The 26,323-nt window shown below is 39.2% G+C and overlaps 1 protein-coding gene and 1 non-coding gene across 15 annotated transcripts in view; one reads left to right on the forward strand and one right to left on the reverse strand.

Annotated features, from left to right (window-relative positions):
- Positions 1 to 26,323, reverse strand: part of BCL2L13 (BCL2 like 13) — a 102,806-nt gene that overhangs the window by 36,692 nt on the left and 39,791 nt on the right. For 4 of the 14 annotated variants that reach the window (XM_008250122.4, XM_008250126.4, XM_008250124.4 and 1 more), the window contains exons 3-6: positions 20,511 to 20,618; positions 15,408 to 15,564; positions 11,339 to 11,408; positions 303 to 446 (exon numbers count right to left, since the gene is read on the reverse strand). In XM_008250122.4, coding sequence (XP_008248344.1) covers positions 303 to 446; positions 11,339 to 11,408; positions 15,408 to 15,564; positions 20,511 to 20,618 — 479 coding nt within the window. The remainder of the gene's footprint in view (positions 1 to 302; positions 447 to 11,338; positions 11,409 to 15,407; positions 15,565 to 20,510; positions 20,619 to 26,323) is intronic. The other 10 variants (XM_008250127.5, XM_070049095.1, XM_008250125.5 and 7 more) reach the window with 6 other exon arrangements.
- On the forward strand, positions 14,600 to 14,662 carry LOC127488327 (small nucleolar RNA SNORD43). The gene has a single exon (XR_007916000.1). It is a non-coding gene; the product is annotated as a small nucleolar RNA SNORD43 (small nucleolar RNA).

A 26,323-nucleotide genomic window follows, 5' to 3' on the forward strand; every position in this document is an offset into this window, starting at 1 on the left:
TATGGAGATTCAAGTGCTAGCTGTATTCTCTTCATCGACTGGGACAGCATATATGTGTGTACACACACACACACACACAATTTGGTATGGAATTGTCCATAAAAAAGATCTGTTTAAAAGTACCATATACCAATTTATCATAAACAAAATCTTATAAGTATTGTAAGTTAAGTAATAGCTTAACTTAAAAATAAACAGCCTTCGCACTGTCATCCAATACTGATATAAACCTATGCTATTAAAAACAAAGAGCTTAATTTTTTTAAAGGGAAGATTATAAAAAAATACATAACCATTCATACCCAGCCACCTTGCTGAATGATGTACTCTGCTGTGTAGTCCTCCAGATATGTCACGCCAAACTGCAGCAGTGCACTCAAAGGCTCTTGACCTCGTCTTGTCAATTCGAAAAGCATTTCTCGGAGCAAAACCAGAGGCACCAAAATCTTCAATACAAAGTAATAGAATAAAAAAAAAATTCTTATCATGTATTTTATGTTCAATGACTGAAAAAATTATATCCAGTGGCATCTCTACTATGTAATTTTCATTATAAACAAATTAGAAAAACACTAACTCCTTTTAGGGTTTTTCAGAATATTGCATGTAGGTTTTATACAATAGGGTAGTAGAAACAGTTATTATATGAGAATAATCTGAGTGTGCCTGAACAACCTATGACTAGGAAAATTCACTGAAGTATTATTTGTAACAGCAAAAGACTAGAAACAACTCAACAAAAATTCTGGTCAACTAGTAAAATACACAGCTGATAAAAAATTTACGCTGTTAACTACTCAATCACTAAAATTTACTTCAAGTGAAAAAAGCAAGATACAGAAGAATGTAAACAGTCTGGTACCCTTTGTGTAGAAATAAATAAAATCAATAAAATATATACATTCATATATGTTTGCATAATTCTACAGTGTCTGGATAAACACAAGAAACTGGTAATAGGGGTTGCCTACGAGGGGAACTAGATGATCAGCAACAAGGGCAAGAGAACACTTCCATTTTTCAAGGTATACCTTTTTGTACATTCTTGTATTTTGTATCATGTGCTTTTATTATCTATTTGAAGTAAGATATTTTTAAAACTATGAGCCATATCTCACAAAATTCATCATATCAAAGAGGCTTTATAACCTATATTTTCTGCTCAGCATTTGAAAGCCATCGAAATTCACAACAGAAACCAACCAGAGTCTTCTAATGAAAATTTGCATATTGAAAGAAACTAAGTGCTTCAGCTAACCATCTGCACACAATCTCTTTTATCTTAAGCATTAAGAGATCTCCACATGACTGAAAAAGGAATGCAAAAGGAAATGAAACCAACTCTAGTTCCTTGTTACTTAATTGCTAAGGAAATAACTGAGGAATGACAAAATATTTATGCAGAAGACAAATAAAACAAGCAGATATTTCAGAGTAACATTCTTTGGCTTTTACATAAAAACAGCCCCAAGGTGATCTATGTCCAAGTATGAAAGAAAGAATGCAATAAACACTGACCTTCAATTTTGAACATACTAAAAGAATTCCAGTCCACAATACAGTGAAAGCCCCTTCTTAGCACTAATGGAGGGATACCAGGCTTTAAAGAATGCATCAGGCTTTTTCCACAATAAGGGAACCTATTATACTTTTAAAAACAAAACAATTGTTTCTCTAGCTCCAATATTTTACTTTAAGCAGAAGCAGGTAAGAGCTGACTTGTGAATCAGCCTTGCTAAGTTGTGTCCAGACAACTTCAATGACCAGAGATGCTCTATACCTCCAACTACTCTAATTTCCCATAATAATCAAAAAATACATAAACATTTTAAAGTTATTCATGTTAAAGCTATATTATCTCTTGGGAAGATGACTTGCAAATATTTTATACTATATAACACCTCCTCTTTCATTTGTTACAAATTTACCTCTTTCATGTATCACAAGGAAGATGTCCTAGTTTTCCTATTTAATAATTTACTGTTAAACCTGCAATCTTTTACTCCTGTCTTACTTTTAGTCCTGGAGCACATTCCTTCTCATTTGCTATACATTCTACTTTTTCAGTTTGTTTTTTGGATGGCTGTTGTTGCTCCATTGCTTTGATAAATTCAATGAGCTTTCTCAGGATCTCTTCTATTCCAATTACATCTTTCTTGAAATGCAGTAACCAGAGTGCAGAAACTTCATTTTATATGACTAACATTTCCCATTGGGTTGATAATATCTTGCCAGTGATTCATGTTATGTCAGATGATTCAATTTCCCCTACTTATTCCTCATACAATTTAATAACTACTATACATCAGGCTCACCTATTTGATATATAATCTTCAGAGACTTGTAGGGTGACTTCTAGGCCTATTACCTTTTTAATAGTTTCAAATGTTTTAAAACAGTTAAACCCATCTACCTATACACAGAGCTTTGTGAGTTAATTCTACAACTGAGCCCCATCAGCCAGGTATTTTACTATCTACAAATATTCTACAGAATCTATAACCTGATTTCTTTTTTAAAAGAATTTTTTTTTTTTTTTTTTTTTTTAGTTTATTTGAGAGGCAGAGTTACAGACAGAGACAGAGAAAGGGAGAGACAGAGAGAAAGGTCTTCCATTTGCTGGTTCACTCCCCAAATGGCTGCAATAGCCAGAGCTGAGCAAATCTGAAGCCAGGAACGAGAAATTTCTTCCGGGTCTCCCACATGGGTTCAGGGGCCCAAGCTCTTAGGCTATCATCCACTGCTTTCCCAGGCCATACGCAGAGAGCTGGGTCAGAAGATGAACAGCTGGGATGCGCATATGGGATGCTAGCACCACAAGCAGAAGCTTAGCCTACTACGTCATGGCACCAGCCCCACCTGATTTCTCTTTACTCATTTTTCCCCCATATAATTTTTTTATTTTATTTATTTTAACTTTATTTGAAAGGCAGAAGAACAGCAAAAGAAAGAGACAGAGACTGTCAGAGATCTCACATCCACTAGTTCACTCTCCAAATGCCCCAAAGAGCCAGTGTTAGGCCAGATAAAGCCAGGAACCTGGAACTCTATTTGGGTCTCACAAGTGAATGGTAGGAATCCAGGTACTTTACCTACCACCTGCTGCTGTTCAGAGTGCACATCAGCAGGATGATGAATCAAAACCAAAGGAGCCAGGACTTGAACCAGGCACTCTGATCCAGGAAGCAGGCATCCCGAGCGGCATCATACCTATTGTGCAAAATGCCTGCCCACCCCCTGCTCCCATCATATAATTACTTTTTAAATGGTAAAACAAAACTGGATTCCCAAGCATCCATTCCAAGATCACATTTTTAGGTCTAAAATTAAGTAAACAGTCTTATTCTTTGATTCTTTCTCTAAGTTACTCCCTTTCTGGATAATTGTAATGCCTACATCACATAATAAATTATTTTCTTCTTCAACAATTTTTCAATAGAATATGAAAAAGAATTACTTTCACTGGCTTGCCTTTATCAAGATACTATTTTTAGTCCCGTGATATCTCCTCCTATAAACTTTGTGGCCTCTTCCTCCAGTAGGTTAGGCTCACTTAAATTTACATTATCTTTTTGTTAAAGAATATATGAGCTTGGCTGGTATAGAAACCAAACATACTAATTTACAGCTGTGAGGCCCATTCTAGTCAGTGGTTTTCTGTGGTGATAAATTACATATTTCAATCCAAAAATCTATGATATAACCCGTCGGTGTCTTAAGAATTATAGTAAAAGGCATGTATCATAAATTTTGTCTGCACCTCATTCATTGATTAGATTTATCTTTGATTTGTCTATTTCAAAATACAATTTAAGTGACGACTAGACCTTATGCATCACCCTATGTGATACGACACGAAATACAGAAACCTATCAGTGAAGTACTCTTGCCAAAACAATTAAACCTGGGGCAGGCATTGTGGTGCAATGGGTTAAGCCAATGCTTGGAATGTCTGCATCCCATATTGAAGTGCCTGGTTCATGTATTGGTTACTCTACTCTTGATCCAACTTCCTGGTAATGTACCTAGAAAGCTAAAGATGATGGCTCTCAGGGAAATGCAAATCAAAACCACAATGAGGTTCCATCTCACCCCTGTTAGAATGGCTCACATACAGAAATCAACTAACAACAGATGCTGGCGAGGATGTGGGGAAAAAGGCACACTTATCTACTGTTGGTAGAAATGCAAACTGGTAAAGCCACTATGGAAGACAGTTTGGAGATTCCTCAGAAACCTGAATATAGTCCTACCACAAGACCCAGCCATCCCACTCCTCGGAATTTACCCCTAGGAAATTAAATTGGCAAATAAAAAAGCTATCTGCACCTCCATGTTTATTGCAGCTCAATTCACAATAGCAAAGACATGGAATCAACCTAAATGCCCACCAACAGTAGACTGGATAAAGAAATTATGGGATATGTACTCTATAGAATACTACACAGCAGTTAAAAAAAAATGAAATCCGTCATTTGCAACAAAATGGGGGAATCTGGAAAACATCATGCTGAGTAAGTAAAATAAGCCAGTTCCAAAGGGACAAACATCATATGTTCTCCCTGATCTGTGACAACTAATTGAGCACCTAAAAGGAAACATGCAGAAGTAAAACTGAAACTATGAGAAACATGACTTGATCAACCCTTGTCCTGTCGAGGAACAGCTTACTATTTTATTCTTTTTAGTATCTTCTTGTTCTACTTAATACCATTGGTTGAACTCTTTAATTAATAGACAATTATTCTTAGGTGTTTAAATTTAACTGAAAAGCGATCCCTGTTAAATATAACAGTGGGAACAAGAGAGGGAGGAGACGTACAGTTTGGCACATGCTCATTCAGACTTACTCCTAATGGCAAAGCTAGAAACGTGCCATGGGATTCCAAATCCCATTAAGGTGGCATGTACCAATGCCATCTTACTAGTTAAAGTGATCAGTTTAAGTTCATAATTGATCATAAAGACAGGATTAAGTGTCAAAGGGATCATATAAATAAGACCGGTGTTTGCTGAGAATAATTGACAGAATTAAAAAGGACAGAATGATCCAACATGGGAAGCGGGATACACAGCAGACTCACAGAATGGCAAATGCCCTAAACAGCACTCTGGCCTCAAAATGAGCCCTTAAGGCATTCAGATCTGGCTAAAAAGCCCATGAGAGTTTCTCAGGCATGGCAAGCCAAGACACTGTGTCAAAAAATGACCTAAATGAAAGATCTCTGTGAGTGAGATCCCAGCGGAAAGAAGGGACCATCAAAGAAGGAGAAGGAGGTACCTTTCTCTGAAGAGAGGAGAGAGCTTCCACTTTGCTTATGGCCTTGTCTAAATAAGGCAGGAGTTTCTGAACTCAAGAAGCTTCCATAGCCTTGGCAGCTCATGCCAAGAGCCTCGGGTGATTACTGATGGCATAAATAAGAGTGTCAATTGTTAAATCAACAACGGGAGTCACTGTGCACTTACTCCCCATGTAGGATCTCTGTCCTTAATGTGTTGTACTATGAGAATTAACGGTAAAACTAGTCTTCAAACAGTACTTTATACTTTGTGTGTCTGTGTGGGTGCAAACTATTGAAATCTGTACTTAGTATATGCTAAGTTGATCTTCTGTATATAAAGATAATGAAAAATGAATCTTAATGAAGAATGGGATGGGAGAGGGAGTAGGAGATGGGATGTTTTGCGGGAGGTTATGGGGGGAAACACTGCTGTAATCCAAAAAGTTGTACTTTTGAAATTTATATTTATCAAATAAAAGGTTTAAAAAAATAGATGATGGCTCAAGTACTTGTGTTCCTGTCACAAATGTAGATGGAATTCCTGGCTCCTGACTTCAGCATTGTCCAGCACTGGCTGCTGTAGGTTTCTGGAGAGTGAACCAGCAGATGGAAAACCTCTCATATATCCATTCATTCATTCTAATAAAAAATAAATCTTAAAAAAAGATTAAAGCTAAATCTGATCAAGCTTCTAGAACTGACTACCAATGCAAAGGAAATATAGAGATAAAACATGGTACATGACATATCAGTAATATATTCAGTAAAATCCAGAAGGCAGGATACTTTTCAGGACAAATAACTTTTAGCCAACTGGAGAAAAAAGAGAGAAAACAAGTCTACATGTTAAAAGAGACCTGTATTTATATTATTCCATCTATATGAAATGTTCAGAATACACAAAATCATAGAGGGAAAAAGTAGAGTAACTGTTGCCAGGGGCTGGGAGGATCAGCAGATGGAAAATGACTACAATCAATATGGGGTTTCTTTTTTTTCTTATTCATTTGAAAGGTAGAGTGGAGAGATTTGGGGAGGAGGGAAGTAGAGACGGAGATACACACATACACACACACACAAATACAGAGAGAGAAGGAGGGAGAGAGAGAGAGAATGCTTCTATCTACTGGTTCATTCCCTAAATGGCCAAAACAGACAGGTCTGGGCCAAGCCAAAACAAGGAGCCAAGGACTCCATACTGGTCTCCAAATGGGTAGCAGGGGCCCAAGTACTTGGACCATCATCTGCTGCCTTCTCAGATACTGCATCAGAAGCAGAGCAGAGGGGACTCCAACCCAAACTCTGATATGGGATGCTGGCATCACAAGCGGCAGCTTAACCTGCTGTACAACACTGGCCCCCGATATGGGGTTTCTTTTTGGCATGATGAAAATGCTCTGAAACTATTTAACAGTGATGTTTGCACTACTCTGTAAATATACTAAAAACCTTTGAATCATACAGGTTAGAAGGGTAAATTTTACAGCATGTAAATTATATTTTAATTAAAAAAAAAAAAACTTAAGAAATACTACCAGCCATATGCAATGAATGGACCTTGTTTGGATCTTTATTCAAATAAACCGTGTTTTAAAAGCACATTTATGACAAAAATACATTTATGACAAAACATTAAAATTTTAAATAAAATACGTTTTTAAGAAATATTTATCTTTTTAATTTATTTGAAAGGCAGAGTTACAGAGAAAGAAAGAGTTCTTCCATCCTTTTGTTCACTCCCCAAATGGCCACTCCATCTCAGTCTCCCACATGGATTGCGGGGCTCAAGTACTTGGGCTATTTACTCCTGCTTTCCTAAGCCAAGGAGCAAGGAACTAGATCAGAAGCAGAGCAGCTGGGATTTGAACCAGTGCTTATATGAGTTATTGCACCACAACACTGAACCAATACATTTAAGAAGACCCCTGCACCCACATGGGAGACCCAGATGAAGTTCTTGGCTCCAGGCTTCAGGCTGGCCCAGCCCTGACCATTGCAGCTATTTTGAAAGAGAACCAGTGGACGAAAGATCTCTAGCTTGTTCTCTCTGCAATGCTTTAAAATAAAATCTTTTTAAAAAATTTTAAAAATAAAAAATGCTTATCAACAAGGTTATAACCAGCTTTTTCCTCCACTTTTTTGGATATATTTAAAGAGCAATCCCACAGTGGAGTCCAAAACCTGAATTTGATTCCTGGCTCTGGTTCCTGACTCCAGGCTTTCAGTAGTGCAGATCCTGGGAGGCAGCAGTGATGGAGTATTAGGTTCCTGCCAACCTCGTGGGAGACTAGATTGAGTTTCGGGGTATCTCTGACTTACAAATAAGTAAATAAAAATTTTAAGAAAAAGCACATTTAACCAAGACACTTTACAAAAGCCCTTTACAAATGAACTAATACACAGTTTGCCCCTAACTTGGATGCCTTGTGAACATGTTTTCTCCTGATGAGTGTTTCATCTGCACTTCATCTACTTGCCAGCGAGTTATACTAATATAAACAAGGTAGTATCAGGATTTTGTAAGCAGTCATGCTACATGTAAAATATGAACTAAGTGCTTCAAGCTAGCCAATCTGATTTTGAATAGAGAGACTTTCATAGTCTGTTATCATGAGCCAAGTTCTTTTCATCCCTTGAGGACTTGGGAGAGTAATATTGGATTCAGCAGAAAAAGCACTATTTGGATTGGCAAGCCTCACTTATATGCGGTATTCAAGCCAGTCTTGAAGGTAGACAGCTGCCCACCTGATGCAGATGAGGGAGTAAAATGAAATTGGGAATGGGAAAAAAGGAAGGGGGGAAAAAAGACAGTGAAGACTGTAGTTTTTTCAGTTTTTAATTTTTTTTTTTTTTTTTTTTTTGACAGGCAGAGTTAGACAGTGAGAGAGAGATACAGCGAGAAAGGTCTTCCTTCCGTTGGTTCACCCCCACAGTGGCTGCTATGGCTGGTGCGCAGCACCGATCCGAAGCCAGGAGCCTCCTGGTCTCCCATGCAGGTGCAGGGGCACAAGCACCTGGGCCATCCTCCACCGGCTTCCTGGGCCACAGCAGAGAGCTGGACTGGAAGAGGAGCAACCAGGACAGAATCCGGCACCCCGACCGGGAATAGAACCCGAGGTGCCGGCGCCACAGGCAGAGAATTAGCTTAGTGAGCCACGGCGCCAGCCATTTATTCAGTTTTTTACAATAACCCTTGCATGGGGGTGGAAAGGCAGGGTATACACAAGTTAATTATAACCAAGGCAGTAGTGATAAAAAGAGAATAAAAATTTGGTACTTAAATATTTGATGCTCAATTTACTAAGGAAAATATAATAACCAAGCTCAATTTTATTTATAAAACCTATTTCAACTGTCTATATGAGAGAGTATTTTCTTTTACTCCAAAAATACAAATGAGGCAAATACATATTTTAATAAATTTTGTACCACTAAGTAGCATACCAAAACTGCATAGTAGCTCCTACAGTCACATAACTGTTCTGGTCAACAATAGACTGCATATATGACAGTAGTTCCATAAGAGTACATCACTTAGTGATGTAACTATCTTAGCTTGTATGATCATACTTCATGAAATTCACAAGACAAGGTCGCCTAACAACTGAACTCTCAAAACATACTCTCTCAGGCAGTGCATGGCTGCATTTGGGAACAAGATCCCATATGTTATGGCTAAAATATTAGCTGCTGCTCACTGAAAGCTTACCGTGATGATAGAATAAGTGTGAAATATTTAACATATACTATTGCATTTGATTCCAATAAAATGTAGATGGTTGGGAGTACTGTCTCCATTTCACAGATTAGAAAACTGTTATAAAGATTAACCTGCCCAAGGAGCTTTGCTTTTGATAAAACTGAGACTTGAGAATGTAAAAAGAATTATCTCATAGAAGTACAGAGTATAATGGTGGTTGCAAAAGTATAGGGTACTTAGGGGAGTGTAGTGATGGGAAGACATTAATCAAAGGACACATAGTTACAATCAGATATCAGGAATAAATTTCAAGAGATTATTGGATAGAAGCTAACTACAGCTCATGATAGATCGCATACCTAAAAAATATAAAGAGAATAGATATTATGTATTCTCACTGCAAATTTCTTGCTCATGTGTTTGTTAATTAGCTAGATTTAACCTTTCTACACTTTACATCTACTTCATATCATGTTGTAGACATTACACACAATGTCATATGTAAATTTTAAAAATTTAATTAAAAGGGGCCGGCGCTGTGGTGCAGCAGGTTAATGCCCTGGCCTGAAATGCCAGCATCCCATATGAGTGCTAATTTGAGACCCGGCTGTTCCACTTCCCATCCAGCTCTCTGCTATGGCCTGGGAAAGCAGTGGAAAATGGCCCAAGTCCTTGGGCACCTGCACCTGTGTGGGAGACCTGGAAGAAGCTCCTGGCTCCCAGCTTCGGATCAGCGCAGCTCTGGCCGTTGCAGCCAATTGGGGAACCATCAGATGGAAGACCTCTCTCTCTTTCTCTGCCTCTCCTCTCTCTATGTAACTCTGACTTTCAAATAAATAAATCTTAAAAAAATTTATTAAAAAAAAAGCTAAGATTGAAATGTTTGATTATGTACCTACTGGACATCAATCTAGCACACTTGATTCCATGGTCTGGCCCATTTACAGTCAGTACCCCATATCCTAGGGTTCCACATCCAACCACATATTTAAATTTTGGGGAAGAAAAAAAATTCATCTGTATTGAACATATACATACTGTATTCTTCTCATTATATTCTAAATAATATAGGACAATAATTATTTACATATCATTTTCTTGTATTAGGTATTTTTTAAATATTTACTTATTTAATTGAAGGAAGAGCAATAGAAAGACAGAGAGATCTTCCATCTGGTGTGTTTACCTCTCAACTAGCCACAATATCCAGGTCTGGACCAGGCCAAAGGCAAGAGCCAGGAACTCCAACCTGGTCTCCTACGGGTGGCAGTGGCCCAAGCACTTGGGCCATCCCCTAATGCATTTCCAGGCAAATTATCAGGAAGCTCAATCAGAAGTAAAGCAGTTGGGACTCGAACCCAAAGTGGCAGCTTAACCTACTGTGCCCCAATGTTTGCTCCTATATTAGGCATTCTAAAAGTAATCTAGAGGTGATTTAAAATATAGAGAAGGAACGTATATGTGGTTAAATGCAAATACCACACAATTTTATAAGGGATCTGAGTATCCATGAATTTCAGTATTTTTGAAAGATCCTGGAAACAACTCCCTACAGATACCATGGGAAAATTCATATAGATGATTCTGAGTAGAGGGTTTATTTGTAAAAATAATTGTACTGAATTTCCACATCCCTAGCACCAAATCATCTAAGACCATTTATTTTTCTCCTCTGAGTGAGATGAGCCATCTTTACTGCATCCCCCTTAGCCATTGCTTCTTTCAAGGTGACAGATAATGCAGTCTATGATAAAGGATAAGCAGAATGGGACAGCAGATACAAACATTAAGGCAAGGATCCAAAGATATTAGCTCTAGAGTTGGTTTCAATGTTTGCTAGTCAAGGCAAATCATTTAACTTTTTTTCTTTTTAGTCACCTGACCTAATCCAGTGTGCCCTCTGCAAAAGATGTCTGCAATGATCAAATGAGATGTGACACAAGAGACTCTGCAAAATGTAAACTACAAATGGTGTTATTCATGTCAGAGAACTACATGAGGCTTTCTTCCAGACAATGTCCTTATTCTCTTCCCCCAGACATACTCATATGTTAACAAATAACTATCTGGAGATACATGCCATGTCTAAAATGCATAGAAATGAAGGCATGATGGGAAACTCAGGACAGACAGAAGAAGGATGCTACACACACTACCGGGCACACATTTCTGAGCCAAGTGGAACCTTGCAGGGTTCATCAAAAAACCAGATAGACCAAAAATACCCACTTAATACAACTGAACCCATGTATTAATGAATTTAACAGTTTTATGCTGAATGATGTCAACAATTCCTCCTATACTTTATTATTAACATACTAAAATCTTGCAAGAGTAAAGATAATGTGGTGAATACCTTATTCCAGCCGCTGGCATGAACTGCAGTCTCCAGTGTACACTCACGATATGCCTGATATGTCACTGGCCTGTAGAGATTTTTTTAAAAGTCTGTGTCACAAACAAGGAAAACTCTATTTCCAGATGAATAAATATACAGTCACTGCTCTTTTGTTGAACTTTTGTTAAAGTGACAAGAATTATTCAACACATTGTTTTTTACAAGATGTAGCTTTTTTATGTTTGCTATGCATTTTTAAGCTTTCTATAGGTTTCACATTTTTATGATACAGGCTAAGGTGCATGCTTGGGAATGTGGTTAATAACACAGCAAGATAAATGTATATTCTCATTAAGTTCCTGTAATTGCTTGGAACTTATCTGGTAGAACTACTGTGCTGCAGATAAATACTTGGGTTATTGAAATAAGATCAAACACTAACAAATAAAAAATTATCTCAGTAAAATTAAAAGTGGAATTTTACCTGTTTTTAAAGATAGAAAGTCTAAAATATTTAAAAACTAGACATGTCACTGGAAGACTTTTCAAACTGAGAATACAAGGAGCTGGAATAAACAAGAGCAATAATGGAGCCCTATTTTTAACTTGGAGTCTTATGATCCCAAATCCTGGCAGGTAGAGAAAGAAGTCCTTCTGATTATTCATATGTAAGTACTGATCACGCCCAAAACTCACACCTTTGAGTAATGACCATCACTCACTAGTATGTTGAGAGATTTTAAGTACTATATTTTAAGCACTAGTTTCACACATAAAACAAACAAAAACATGGTATCAAGTAATGTATGAAGGCATCCATAGCATGGGTAACAGTTTAATAAAATTTGCCCCTTTTTTGTCTTTTTGGGGCAAAGTATTAACAGACATATACAAATGAGTAAGAGAAGTCTTACTTTTGTAAATTTTAAAATCTTCTTCCAGGGCATTTTCTGTTCTGCCCACTCTGGTGTGTGAACTCTTTGGCCTATGAACATTTAGGCTAACAGTAAATACCAGTCATTGGTTGTATACTAAGCAAGGTTTTCTGTTTTTAAATATTTGTATTTTATGTTATTTTACATACTAGAAAACAAAACTCAGAAAAGTTGAGACTACTGCAAAACCACACGGCAGCCAAGCAGCAAAGTAGTGCTTACACCCACTTAGATCTGGCTCCCAAGGCCACACTACTCTCATCTCGAGTTATGATTCTGACACATGCCACACACAGCACTGTTCAGATGCCACATACAGCTAATGATCCTTTGAAATGTGGCTAGTGGCTAGTGTTGAGCTGAAGGGATAAAATACATACACTGGATTTCAAAAAGGAAGAAAAAAGAATGCAAAATATTTCTTTTTTTATATTGAGTTGATGCTGAAATGATACATTGAGTAAGTATACTAGGCTAAAAATATACTTCTAAAAGTTAAAAAAAATTATTACCGTTTTTTTCCTAATGTGCCTTGCAGAAAAATTTAAATTACATACATGTGACTTACGTTTTATCTGTAGGACAGCACTGATCTAGATATTTTGGAAAAAAAGTTCTGGTGACATACATATCATTGTTTTATAGAAATCAATATCAAATCAATACTACAGCATGCTGAAAAATAAGACAGCTTTATAATAAAAAGATGTACACAGTATATAGTATTTTCCTGACATCACATTCCCATTAAAGTAAGCTTAACTTTTTTTTATGACGCCTTGGGCTATATACCAGCTTCCTGTAACCTTGAACTTCAGCATATATTATATAGTCTATGTACCTATATTCTTTCTGAAACTTTACTTGCATGTATCAGCACCTTCACTTCCTTTCCTGAACTCTCTGATGCTGCTGTGGGTCACAAGCAGTTGTTATAGGTGTCTATTAAGCTAAATACTTTAGCATCCTTCAGAATGAAACATGATTTGAAATATTATATTTACATACATATAAGCACATAAAAGATGCAGATTAAAACATTCAAAGAAAATCTACTACATAGAAACTAAGCTGAATAATCAGTCCCAGTGGAGAATTAATTAATTCTTAGCAAAGAAGAAAAGGGGATTATGGGAACTAATATACTTAGTACTAAAAAAATGTAATGCATATGAGTATGAAAAAAAAAAAGAGGAGAAGGGATGTTTTTTTGAACCTACTGGTGTTCTAGAGGAAGAGTTCAGAATTTGTGTCCTATTTCAATAAAATCATCCAGAGGCAAAGCAGGTGGCGTTTTCCACCTTGAGATATTGCCTTCAACTAGTATGATACTTCTGGTTTATCATAAATTATTTATTTTCAAGGTATGAGTTAGAGAGCTTAAAACTTCAATAGTAGATTTGTGGAAAAAATTTACCATAAAGAGACTAGTATGTGACCAATTTCAAAAGTAATTATATCAGCATTCATTGTTTGGGAAACAATATTTATCCAAGCTAATTTTCTTTTAAACATAATTTGCAATGAGAAGACTATCAATTTTTCCTGTAGATTATGAAAGCCTCCAGAATACTTTAAAAAAATCATAATACTATTTTTGACAGAGTTGAAAATTAACAGATGTAGAAATCGACATATAAAGAGTATAGTGGTTTATTCAGAGCCACAACAGTTTATATCAAAGTTTGAAACTTTGTCTATAACTCTCCGTTATATTCCCAGTCCCAATAGCCCTTGCAAGTTTGGGGCTTTCTTTTCTTTTCTTTTCTTTTTTTTTTTTAACGAAGCAGCAAATGTCTTTTGCAAGTCTTACAAGCAATCTCAATATTGCCCAACATGCCAAATACATGAAGGTGTAGGTGTTCTGGTTTAAGAAGAGTACACAGGCGCTGATGAGCCCCATGCACCCAGCCTATCCCTTACCTCCTCAGCCTCTCAGAGACTAAGGCTCCATGGAACACTCTTTGAAAATCATTGCTATAAATCCAAATTTCCTGTTTTCCCTGACATATTTATTTTAACTTTTCTGTATATAAAGAAAATCCATGTACAATTTAATTTCACTGTCTATTCTAATTAAGATGTGTTTACATTTCCTCATTTTAACAGGAAACCCAGAAACAAACTGAATTCCCCTAAAACCCAAATTGCTTTCTTCTTACAAACAGTAAATTATGAACTGTGCCTACATGAAAGGGCAATAGTAATTACCACAAGAGTAATTTAACACATGAATTCTAGCCTTTTTATTGAGGAACTTTTGCCATTTTATGGAGCTGTCAATCTTCATTAAGACAAATACAAGCCGTCTGCAAAAAGTTCATGAAAAATACGTATTATAAAAAAATGATAATGAACTTATTGATGGGTGGGCAGAGACTGTGCACGAATTGTCATGTTCTAGTTTGGAAAAGAAATTTAAAAACCAATGAGCGGATTCCAAAAATTTTTTAACGTCAAAATAAACTTATAATTCTGTTTCCATGAACTTCTTGAAATCCTCTCATATTTTTTATAATTCATATCAATTCTATAATGAATCCTGGCAAAGAATTAGGAGAGACTGATTCTTAAGATTTATAATACATGATTTAGACCCATTGTTAATACACTTTATTACTAGCTTCTTGTCTTTAGCGCAGTGGTTAGCAGAAAGATTCCCACTGTAAATGTGGAAAAAGTTCCAGGGGCAGATGTGCAACCTCAAAGTTTAGCAACATTTGGGAAGCAGATATAATATTAAATTCAAGTATCTAAAATACTGACATAATGTTACTCCCACATGACAATACACAAAAGCCAGCCATTATCTATTACTGGATACAAGAAATGGTAGTAAAATGTGGTCAGGAAAAGTGAAATAGCTGTGTTTGTAACTCAGTAAAAGCATGTGTTCAAGCCTGACAGCTCAACAAATAACTACAAATGATCAAGCCTGTGATGAAACAGGTAAATCACTGCTTTGATGCAAAGTTTCACTCAAAACAGAAACAGAGATGCTTTGGGAAAGCAAAAGAACAAGCAGTGCACAAAAGTGAGAAAAGAAATGACACTGTGCATCTACAACAAAGCCTTAACCAACTGAGTGCTGTGTGAGATCCAGGGACTACTTAGAGAAGCAAGCACATGCCCACTGGGAAATGCTAACTCACTGGCTGAGGAGCACCTGCAGTGCTGTATGCAGAGGTTCTTTCAGTTCCTGTGACACTTTGTCTCCAAGATGGGCCAGGCAGTCTTCGATGGAGCTTTCTGGGTTAGCAGGGCTAAAAACTGGAGAAGTATGACGGTCGAAGCCAGTGCTGGTGAAGGCTGAACACAGTACAAAGAAAAATGTAAGTTAGTAAACAATACTATAGATTGTGCTATAGAAACAAGCTAGCAGTTATATGCCACAACAAAGGTCAGATATTCACTACAGACAGTAATCTTTCCTGTAACACAAAAACTAGCAAATCCTAAATTTAGATTTTTTTCCAAAAAATAGAAAGGTTTAATGGAAAATTATAGCTTTAATATAAGAAAATTAGTAAACTGACATGTTAAAAATGCTAATCAAGTTAGTTTACTACTACTGACCAAGTCAGTATAAGAATGATGAATTAGGGCAACTGAAAATTGATCCCTGTTAAATATAACAGTGGGAACAAGAGAGGGAGGAGACGTACAGTTTGGCACATGCTCATTCAGACTTACTCCTAATGGCAAAGCTAGAAACGTGCCATGGGATTCCAAATCCCATTAAGGTGGCATGTACCAATGCCATCTTACTAGTTAAAGTGATCAGTTTAAGTTCATAATTGATCATAAAGACAGGATTAAGTGTCAAAGGGATCATATAAATAAGACCGGTGTTTGCTGAGAATAATTGACAGAATTAAAAAGGACAGAATGATCCAACATGGGAAGCGGGATACACAGCAGACTCACAGAATGGCAAATGCCCTAAACAGCACTCTGGCCTCAAAATGAGCCCTTAAGGCATTCAGATCTGGCTAAAAAGCCCATGAGAGTTTCTCAGGCATGGCAAGCCAAGACACTGTGTCAAAAAATGACCTAAATGAAAGATCTCTGTGAGTGAGATCCCAGCGGAAAGAAGGGACCATCAAAGAAGGAGAAGGAGGTACCTTTCTCTGAAGAGAGGAGAGAGCTTCCACTTTGCTTATGGCCTTGTCTAAATAAGGCAGGAGTTTCTGAACTCAAGAAGCTTCCATAGCCTTGGCAGCTCATGCCAAGAGCCTCGGGTGATTACTGATGGCATAAATAAGAGTGTCAATTGTTAAATCAACAACGGGAGTCACTGTGCACTTACTCCCCATGTAGGATCTCTGTCCTTAATGTGTTGTACTATGAGAATTAACGGTAAAACTAGTCTTCAAACAGTACTTTATACTTTGTGTGTCTGTGTGGGTGCAAACTATTGAAATCTGTACTTAGTATATGCTAAGTTGATCTTCTGTATATAAAGATAATGAAAAATGAATCTTAATGAAGAATGGGATGGGAGAGGGAGTAGGAGATGGGATGTTTTGCGGGAGGTTATGGGGGGAAACACTGCTGTAATCCAAAAAGTTGTACTTTTGAAATTTATATTTATCAAATAAAAGTTTTCTAAAAAAGAATAAAGAATGATGAATTAGGGGCAGGTATTGTGGCACAGCAGGTTATGCTGACACTTGGGGCACCTACATCCCATTATCAGAATGCCTGGTTCAAGTGAGCTTCTGATCTAGCTTCCTGCTAATGGGCCTGGAATGCAACGATAATGGGTCAAGTACATGAAACCCTGATGCTCACTTAGGAAATCTGGTGGTACATCTGGAGACTGAATCAGCAGATGGAAGATTCCTCCTTCCCTCTCTCTCTCTCCCCCACCCCCATCTCTGTCTCTCCCTCTTCGGTCACTGTAAATAAATCAATTTTTTTTTTAAAGAGTTTTGCTCTCAAAAATTTTTTTTAAATAAAAGGAAGAATGGTGAATGGCAGCAGGTGTTTAGTGGAATACTTAAGATGCTATATTGCAGTGCTTGGTTCAAGTCCCAATTCTTCCACTTCTGATCCACCTTCTTGCTAATGAATACCTTAAGAGGTAGCAAATGATGACTCAATTACATGAGCTCCTTTTTATAGAGAGGATTCAGATTGAGTTCTGGGCTCCTCACTTCAGCCTGTCCCAGCCCTGACTGGTGCAGGCATTTGGGGAATGAAACAGCAGATGAAAGAACTCTTTCTTGCCTGCCTATCTCTGTGTGTACCTGTGTCTTTCAAATAAACTGAAAATTAATTAATTAATTTTTGAAAAGGAATGATAAATTGGGGCTGGCACTGTGGCATAGCAGCTAAAGTTGCTGCCTGCAATGCCTGCATACCCTATGGGCACTGGTTTGAGTCCTGGGTGCTCCACTTCCAATCCAGCTCCCTTCTGATGCATCTGGGAAAGCAGCAGAGGATGGCTAAAGTACTCGGGCCCCTGCACCCATGTGGGGGATCTGGAAGAAGCTCCTAGCTCCTGGCTTCAGTCTGGCCCAGCTATGGCAATTGTGGCCAGTTGGGGAGTGAACCAGTGGATGGATGAAGGATCTCTCTCTCTGTCTCATCCTAACTCTGCCTTTCAAATAAATACATAAATCTTAAAAAACAAATGATATATGAAGGCTGAGTATTTCACACAACAATTAAACCATCCCTTGGGATGCCCACATCCTATACTGGAGTAGCTGGATTCAATTTTAGGCTCTGCTTTTTTTTGTTTTGTTTTGTTTTGTTTTGACAGGCAGAGTGGACAGTGAGAGTGAGAGTGAGAGAGAGAGAGAAAGGAAAGGTCTTCCTTTCCATTGGTTCACCCTCCAATGGCCACCGCGGCCAGCGCGCTGTGGCCGGCGCACCACGCTGATCCGATGGCAGGAGCCAGATGCTTATCCTGGTCTCCCATGGGGTGCAGGGCCCAAGCACTTGGGCCATCCTCCACTGCATTCCCGGGCCATAGCAGAGAGCTGGCCTGGAAGAGGGGCAACCGGGACAGAATCCGGTGCCCTGACCAGGACTAGAACCTGGTGTGCCGGCGCCACAAGGCGGAGGATTAGCCTAGTGAGCCGCGGCGCCGGCCCAGGCTCTGCTTTTGATTTCAGTTTCTTACTCATGAGCCTAAGAAGCAGTAAATGATGGCTCAAGTATTTGAGTCCCTGACAACCACTCAGGATACACAGATGGTTCCCAGCTCCTGTCTTTGGAGTGACCCAGTCCTAGCTGTTGCAGGCATTTGGGGAATGAACCAGAGGATAGGAGATCGATATCTCTCTCTCTCTCATTCTCTCTGTGCTTCATATAAATAAAAGTAATTAACATACAAAATATATCTGTAAAAAAAAAACTCTTTAAAGAAACATTCTTTTTAAAAAGAGTGATTTAAAAAAAAAAGAAAAAATGAGTAATAAATAAGAAGCAACTCCTGACTCCACCATCCACTGCTAAGTACTTTGTTTTTACTTTATTATTGTGGTACTTCTTAAACTAGATTATATTTATTTGAAAGTCAGAATTATACAGAGAGGGAGAGAGAGATCTTCCATCAGTTATTTCACTCCCCAAATGGCTATAATGGCTAGAGCTGGATCAGACCGAAGCCAGGAGCCAGGAACTTCTTCCGGGACTCCCATGTGGGTGCAGGGGCCCAAGTACTTGAGCCATTTTCTGCTACTTTCCCAGACGCATTAGCAGGAACTTGGATAAGAAGTGGAGCAGCGGGACATGAACCAGTGCCCATATGGGATGCCAGAGCTGCAGGCAGCAGCATAACCTGCTCTGCCACAGCACCAGCCCCTTAAGCCAGATTCTAATTAGTTTATTCCACCTCAGAGGATGAGTCCATTGCTTTCAAATATTCCTGCACATAGATAAATTTTAGCACTCATAAACTTTCTTTTCAACTTTTGGCTTCTTAACCACTTCCCAACCCCATGTTATAAAGACTTAGCATTTGTTCAATACAAGGAAGAAAAACTGTTGTTTTTTTCTTTGTAACATTTTATTTATTTGCAAGATAGAAAGACAGAGATTGTCCACCAGCCAGTTTATTCCTTAAATGGCTGCAAACATCAGGGCAGGGCCATGCTGAAGCCAGGAGCCAGGAACTCCATCCTGGTCTCCCACATGATGGTAGGGGCCCAAATATGTGGGCTATCTTGCACTGCCTTCCCAGGTACATGAGCAGGGAGCTGGATTGGAAAGTGAGCAGCAAAGACAGGAACTGATGCTCCAATATGGGATGCCAGTGGTGGTTTAATCTGATGCACCACAACAACGGCCCCAGGAAGAATAAATTTTTTTTAAAGATTTCATTCATTTATTTGATAGGTAGAGTTATAGACAATGAGAGGGAGAGACAGAGAAAAAGATCTTCCATCCACTGGTCCACTCCCCAGATCACTGGATCAGGTGGAAGCCAGAAGCCAAGATCTTCTTCCAGGTCTCCCCTCTGGGTGGCAGGGACGTAAACCCTTCTTCCACTTTCTGCTGCTTTTCCCAGGCCATTAACAAGGAGCTGGATCAGAGGTACAACAGCCGGGACATGAACCAGTGCCCATGTAGCATGCCAGCATTGCAAGTGGAGGCTTTAACCAGTGTGCCACAATACTGCCCCTAATGTTATTAGTTTTAAAGGAACCACATGCAAACCAAAACAGAATACAGGGGCCGGTGGTTTGGTGTAATAGGTAAAGCCCCCACCTGCAGTGCCGGCATCCATATGGGCACCTGTTCAGATCCTGGCTGCTCCACTTCCAATCCAGCTCCCTGCTATGGCCTGAGAAAGCAGTGGAAGATGGCCCAAGTCTTTGGGCCCCTGCACCCATGTGGGAGATCCTGAAGATTGGCACAGCTCCAGTGATTGCAGCCAAATGGGGAATGAACCAGCAGATGGAAGATCTCTCTCTCTTTCTCTCTGCCTCTCCTTCTCTCTCTGTGTAACTCTGACTTTCAAAATATAAATAAATAAATCTTAAAAAAAAAAACACAGAATATAAAGTACCTTAATATGGTTATTTCTTCTGTCACTTAACCAGAAAAGCATACATCTAAATATTAGAAATAGCTGGAAATTGTTTACAAACCTATCCCCCAAGTGAGAAAAAGGCCAACTTCTTCTTTCACCCTTAAAATACTGTGCAAATGAAGTCAAATAATGCTGAGAACACTCTACTGCAGAAATCAAATCAAACCAATGGTGAACCACACCAAACAAAAAATAAGAATCAACAGACCTTCAGAAATTTCTTTGTCCAGGGATTTTAGCTCTTCTTCAATTTCAGATTTAACTTTTAATAAAACTTCTTGATCCAGAGATTGTGAAGCTACATCTAGTTGAACCCCTGAAACCAACAAGAAAAGTTATTATTCCAAGAGGGAGAGAAAAATATTATAAAATTGTAATATTTTGGGGCCAGCGCTATGGCACAGCAGGTTAATGCCCTGGCCTTAAGCACCGGCATCCCATATGGGTGCCGGTTCAAGACCCGGTTCAAGACCCAAGTCTTTGGGCCCCTGCACCCTCATGGGAGACCTGGAAGAAGCTCCTGGCTCCTGGCTCCTGGCTTATGCCTGGTGCAGCTCTGGCCATTGCGGCCATCTGGGGAGTGAACCAGCGGATGAAAGACCTCTCCGTCTCCCTCTCCCTCTCCCTCTCCCTCTCCCTCTCCCTCTCCCTCTCCCTCTCTCTACTTCTGCCTCTGCCTCTCCTCTCTCTGTGTAACTCTGACTTGCAAATAAATAAATAAATCTTTTTTTAAAAAAAGGTAATATTTTGCCGGTGCCGCGGCTCAATAGGCTAATCCTCCACCTAGAGGCACCGGCACACTGGGTTCTAGTTAGTCCCGGTCTGGGCGCTGGATTCTGTCCCGGTTGTCCCTCTTCCAGGCCAGCTCTCTGCTATGGCCCGGGAGTGCAGTGGAGGATGGCCCAAGTGCTTGGGCCCTGCACCCCATGGGAGACCAGGAGAAGCACCTGGCTCCTGCCTTCGGATCAGCGCAGTGCGCAGGCCGTGGTGGCCATTGGAGGGTGAACCAACGGCAAAGGAAGACCTTTCTCTCTGTCTCTCTCTCTCTCACTATCCATTCTGCCTGTCAAAAAAAAAAAAAAAGGTAATATTTTAACTATTAGAAAGTGCAGTGCAAAAATAAAATTTGATTATTGAAGCTAGGGAGGCTTGGGGAAGCATTATGCATAGCAGGTATGGATACCGCCTGCGATGCCAGCATCCCATATGGGCTGGTTTGTGTCCCAGCTGCTCCACTTCCGATTCAGCTCCCTGCTAATGGCCTGGGAAAAGCAGCAGAAGATGGCCAAGTATTTGGGCCCCTGCCACCCAGTTCAGAGACCTGGATGGAGCTTGTGGGTCTGGGGAGTAAATCAGAGGATGGAAGATTTCTCTTTGTCTTTCCCTCTTTGCAATTCTGACTTTCAAATAAATAAATAAATCTTAATAGGGAGGGTAAGGAGACACTTTCTGCAATCATTTAGAAAAAAAAAAAAACATTTTTAGAAACATGTGGGTTTATATTGAAAGAGAAGTCTGGTAAAACAGAATACAATAAACCTCCATCCTTCTAGATGTTTCTGCCAGGAACAGAACTTTCAGAAACACATTAACTCAACAGATTAGGGAAGACTCCTACTAATATGCACAAGTCCTTTCTTTTTATACATAATAAATTGTTTTAAATATATATATATACATATATGATAAAGCCAAATAAAATAATTCATGCTATTTTACCAGTCATGGAAGATGTCTATCCCTTCACTTCAAATTATGCAGATCCCATGGGTTAAGCCATCACTTGCAGTACCAGCATCCCATTTCTGAGTGCCAGTTCCAGTCCTAGCTGCTCTGCTTCTGATCTAGCACCCTGCTAATGTTCCTGGGAAGGCTGTGGAAGATGGCCCAAGTACTTGGGTCCCTGTCATCCATGTAGGAGACCTAGATGGAGTTCTCAGTTCCTGGCTTTGGCTTGGCCCAGCCCTGTTGGGGCCATTTGGGGAATGAACCAGCGGATCAGAGACTGATCTTTGAGCCCATCCACATCTCCCACATGGGTAGCTGGGGCCCTAGTACTTGGGCCATATTCTGCTGCCTTCGACAGCCCTAGACACATTTTTAAACAGTAAACTAGCATTGTATACATGCTTTGTAATTTTCTTTCTTTCCCATTCTCAAACATTTGAACAAAGTGAAAAGCTGCCTAAGTCCACAACACACACCTAATGCTAAAATTTCACCACTTTGGATATAATGATTTTCTTTTTAAAAGGCAGAGTTACAAAAAGATAGGGAGAGACAGAGAGAGAGAGATCTTCTATCCACTGGTTCATGCTCAAATGCTGCAACAGTTGAAGTTAGGAGCCAAGAATTTCAAACAGGTTTCCCATGTAGGTGGCAGGTCCCAAGCACTTGGGCCATCTTCCACTGCTTTTCCAGGTGCATAAGCAGGGAGCTGGATGGGAAAAGGAGCAGCAGGGACATGAACCAATGCTCATATGAGATGCCAGCATTGCAGGTAGCAGCTTAACCTGCAGCACAATGCTGACCCAGGCATAATGATTTCTTTGCCTCAATCAAATCATTGTGATTTATAAGAGTTATGCTCATCACATTTCTGATGCGTATTACTAATAATTTAATTTTTTCCAATAATTTTTAAACATGCAACAAAATAGAGGCTGACACTGTCACACAGCAGGTTAAGCTGCTGTCTGTGAAACCCACATCCCACATTAGAAAGCAGGTTTGAGTCCTGGCTGCTGTGCTTCTGATCTAACTCCCTGTTAATGTGCCTGGGGAAGATGGTCCAATTACTTGGGTTCCTGACACAGATGGAATTCCAGACTCTTAGCTTCAACCGGGCCCTACCCTAGCAGCTGTAGCCACTTGGAAAGCAAATCAGTAGATGTAATATTTGTCTCTCCTTTCTGTCATTCTGCCTTTCAAATGAGTAAGTCTTAAAAAAAAAAAGTAACAATAGTTATATATCTGTATAAGCAAAATATACAAAGAAGATAGCGCAAAGACCTGAAAGAAGTATCTGTGTGATTTGACATCCCAATGACCAGTTACAGTAATATCAATACATAATAACAGTTAATATGGAACACCAGGTCCTATACTGTATGCTACACATTCTCTTTCTCCCTTCCTTGCTCCCTCATCAAATCCCTACAAAAATCCTTAGTGATATGTATTAGAATTATCTTCTTTTTATAAGTGAGAAATCTGATACAAAGGGGAAATACATAACCAAAGACATGCAAACAGCAGAGCTCAGATACAAAGCCTGGCAGTCTAGGTAGAGTCTGAGCTCCTAACCACTGTACAACATTGCCTCCTATCATGCTTCAAGAAGTAGGTGACATAAAATCAAACACCCAAAAGTCTGATGATCTTCTAATCATAGAAGTTTTGAGGCTTTTCTGAAGCCCCTTAAAGAACCTGAATGAAAGAACAGCACCTCTTCACATCTGTTTGGAAAGCAATTTCATAGTATTCATGGAACCTCCCCAGACTTTCACAATCCTTTGTTAGAAAACTTCATTAATCACCATCTAACTTTCTTTCCCTTCCTGATCCCCACACACCCAACGTGTTGCAAAATATACTGTTCTTTCATTTGGTTAACATAGCACAGTTTTGTACTACTAGGTAAACTGACTTAATGTGCAGCAGTCCATAATCAGCAGAAGGTTCCTGGGGGGCAGGCTTTGTGGTGCAGAGGATTCAGCTGTGTTTTGGGACACCTGCATCCCAAATCAGAGTATCTGTTCCAAGTCCCAGCCATTCCACTTCTCATCCCAGCTTCCTGCTAATACCTGGGGGCAGCAGATGAGGGCTCAGATACTCAAGTCCCTACTACTGACACAGGAGACTTAGATGGAGTTCCTAACTCCAGGCGTCAGCCTGGCCTAACGCTGGCTGATGCAGGCTTTTGGGGAATGAACCAGAAGATGGAAGATTCTCCCTCTTTCACTTGGCCTTTCATATAACCTCTAGTAAATAAATAAAGGCATCCAGGGAAATCAATCAAGAAGAGTAATATAGGAGCAGGCATTTGGCCTAGTGGTTAAGCCACAGCTAGGGACACTTGATTCCATATCAGAGTACTTGGGTTCTAATTCCAATCAATTCTAACTCTTTGCTATTGTACTCCTTGGGAAACAGCAAGTGATGGCTCAACTTCTTGGGTCTCTGCCACCACTGCGGGAGACCCAGACTGAGGTTCCCACTGTTGGCTTCAGCTTGGCCCAGCCCTGGCGATTGTGGGCATGTGGGGAGTGAACAAGCATGTATTAGGCTCTTTGTCTGGCTCTTTCATTTAAAAATAAACTTTTTACTGAGTACCCAAAAAAAAAAAAAGGAATGTAGGCATGGAGTGGGGGCTACCCAACAAAGGAAAGATTTGTATCTGGAGAATAGAGCAAATGGAGACCAAAAGGTTCTCCTGAAGTTTAAAAGCAAGCAAATATTGGAGTAAAGAGGCATCCTTTCTTTTATTGCTTTAAAATTCTTAACACATTGTAAAAATATTCTTTCTTGAATAAATTTTTCTTTTGGTTTCAGATGACTTCAGACCTGTAGAGCAAAAGTTTCCATTTGGACAGAAATTAAAAAAAAAAAAAAGACAAACCATTTGACTCACTCAGCAAAATCTCTACACTTCTGGGACATGGGCCAGATTCACAATCACTCCAATAACCCTTGCTTGGTTTTTAGCTGAAAGCATTCCAGGAAGTCAAAATAATTTTGAAGCATTCTAGGAATCTGGCTCATTTCTGAGACTTATATACAAGGTTATTTGAACACCTTTGGGTTCAAATAAGTCAGATGTTTATCGACCAGAACTTAAGAGCAATTTTTCATTTCCCTGAAGATTTGAGATAAATAAATTGTTAGGAGAGCTAGTGAAGTCCCTACCTGGGATAGGGGAAGGGCCTGTGATCAACTATATTCCTCCTTTCTGCAAGAATCCCAGTAAAAAGAAAAGCAGCACCAAGATGCAGATTTACCTACTATTCATTCACACACACACACACACACACACACACACACACACACACACACAAAGACAAAACATAATCATTTACTGAGTACTTGCTATTTGTCAGGAATTGTCTTGAGCATAAAACAAAAATGAGTAAGGCTTGTAAACTATTCAGTGTGGGGGAGTTCAGGAGAGGCAGGAAAACAGTAAGCACTTATTTAACAGATATTGGGGTAACTGTCTAATATGTGTTATTTTATTTAATTTCCATGCCAATCTAATGAGAAATGAAATAATAATTCCATTTATACATGAAGAAATTGAAACTTAGGTTGTACCACATGATGTAAGAGCTGAAACTAGAAATCAGTCAGTCTGACTACAAATCAACAATCCTCATCTTCTGGCTGGGTAGCTAAGAAGGAAATATTTCAGAAAAATTTTTATTTTTACATAAGTAAGTAGTAACACAGACCAGAAAGACTGTCTAGATCAGTAATAATGTCTTTTTGACACTGACATTCATGGCCCCTTATTTAATCTTCATGTCATGTAGTCTGTAGTTCAAAAGAAGGTCAAAGATTTACATTCTTCAGTTTAAGAAAATTATGAGTATACTTGAAGTACTGGACATAAGCTATTTTCATGGAGTAAAAGGAAGAGGAAAGTCGTGACCTCTAGCACAGAATGAAGAATAAAGGGGAAAAGTCTAACAGAAACTCAGACCAAGTGCTTAACAATTAACCTCAGGTCAATATTTATTTATTTATTTATTTGAAAGCCAGAATTACAGAGAGAGAGACAAAGAGAGATCTTCCATATGCTGGTTCATTCCCAAAAAGGTTGCTTTGGCCAAGTCTGCAAACCAGGAGCCAGGAGCTTCATCTGGGTCTCCCACATGGGTAGAAGGGGCAAAAGCAGTTGGGCCACCTTACGCTGCTTTCCCAAGCACATTAGCAGGGAGCTGAATTGAAAGTGGAGCAGCCAGTACTCGGACTAGTGCCCGTATGGGATGCCTGCGTCATAGGTGATGACAAACTGCTATG

The sequence above is a fragment of the Oryctolagus cuniculus genome, chromosome 9, assembly GCF_051225735.1.
Source record: "Oryctolagus cuniculus isolate XC-2025 breed Fujian yellow rabbit chromosome 9, ASM5122573v1, whole genome shotgun sequence".
Taxonomy (NCBI): Eukaryota; Metazoa; Chordata; class Mammalia; order Lagomorpha; family Leporidae; genus Oryctolagus; species Oryctolagus cuniculus.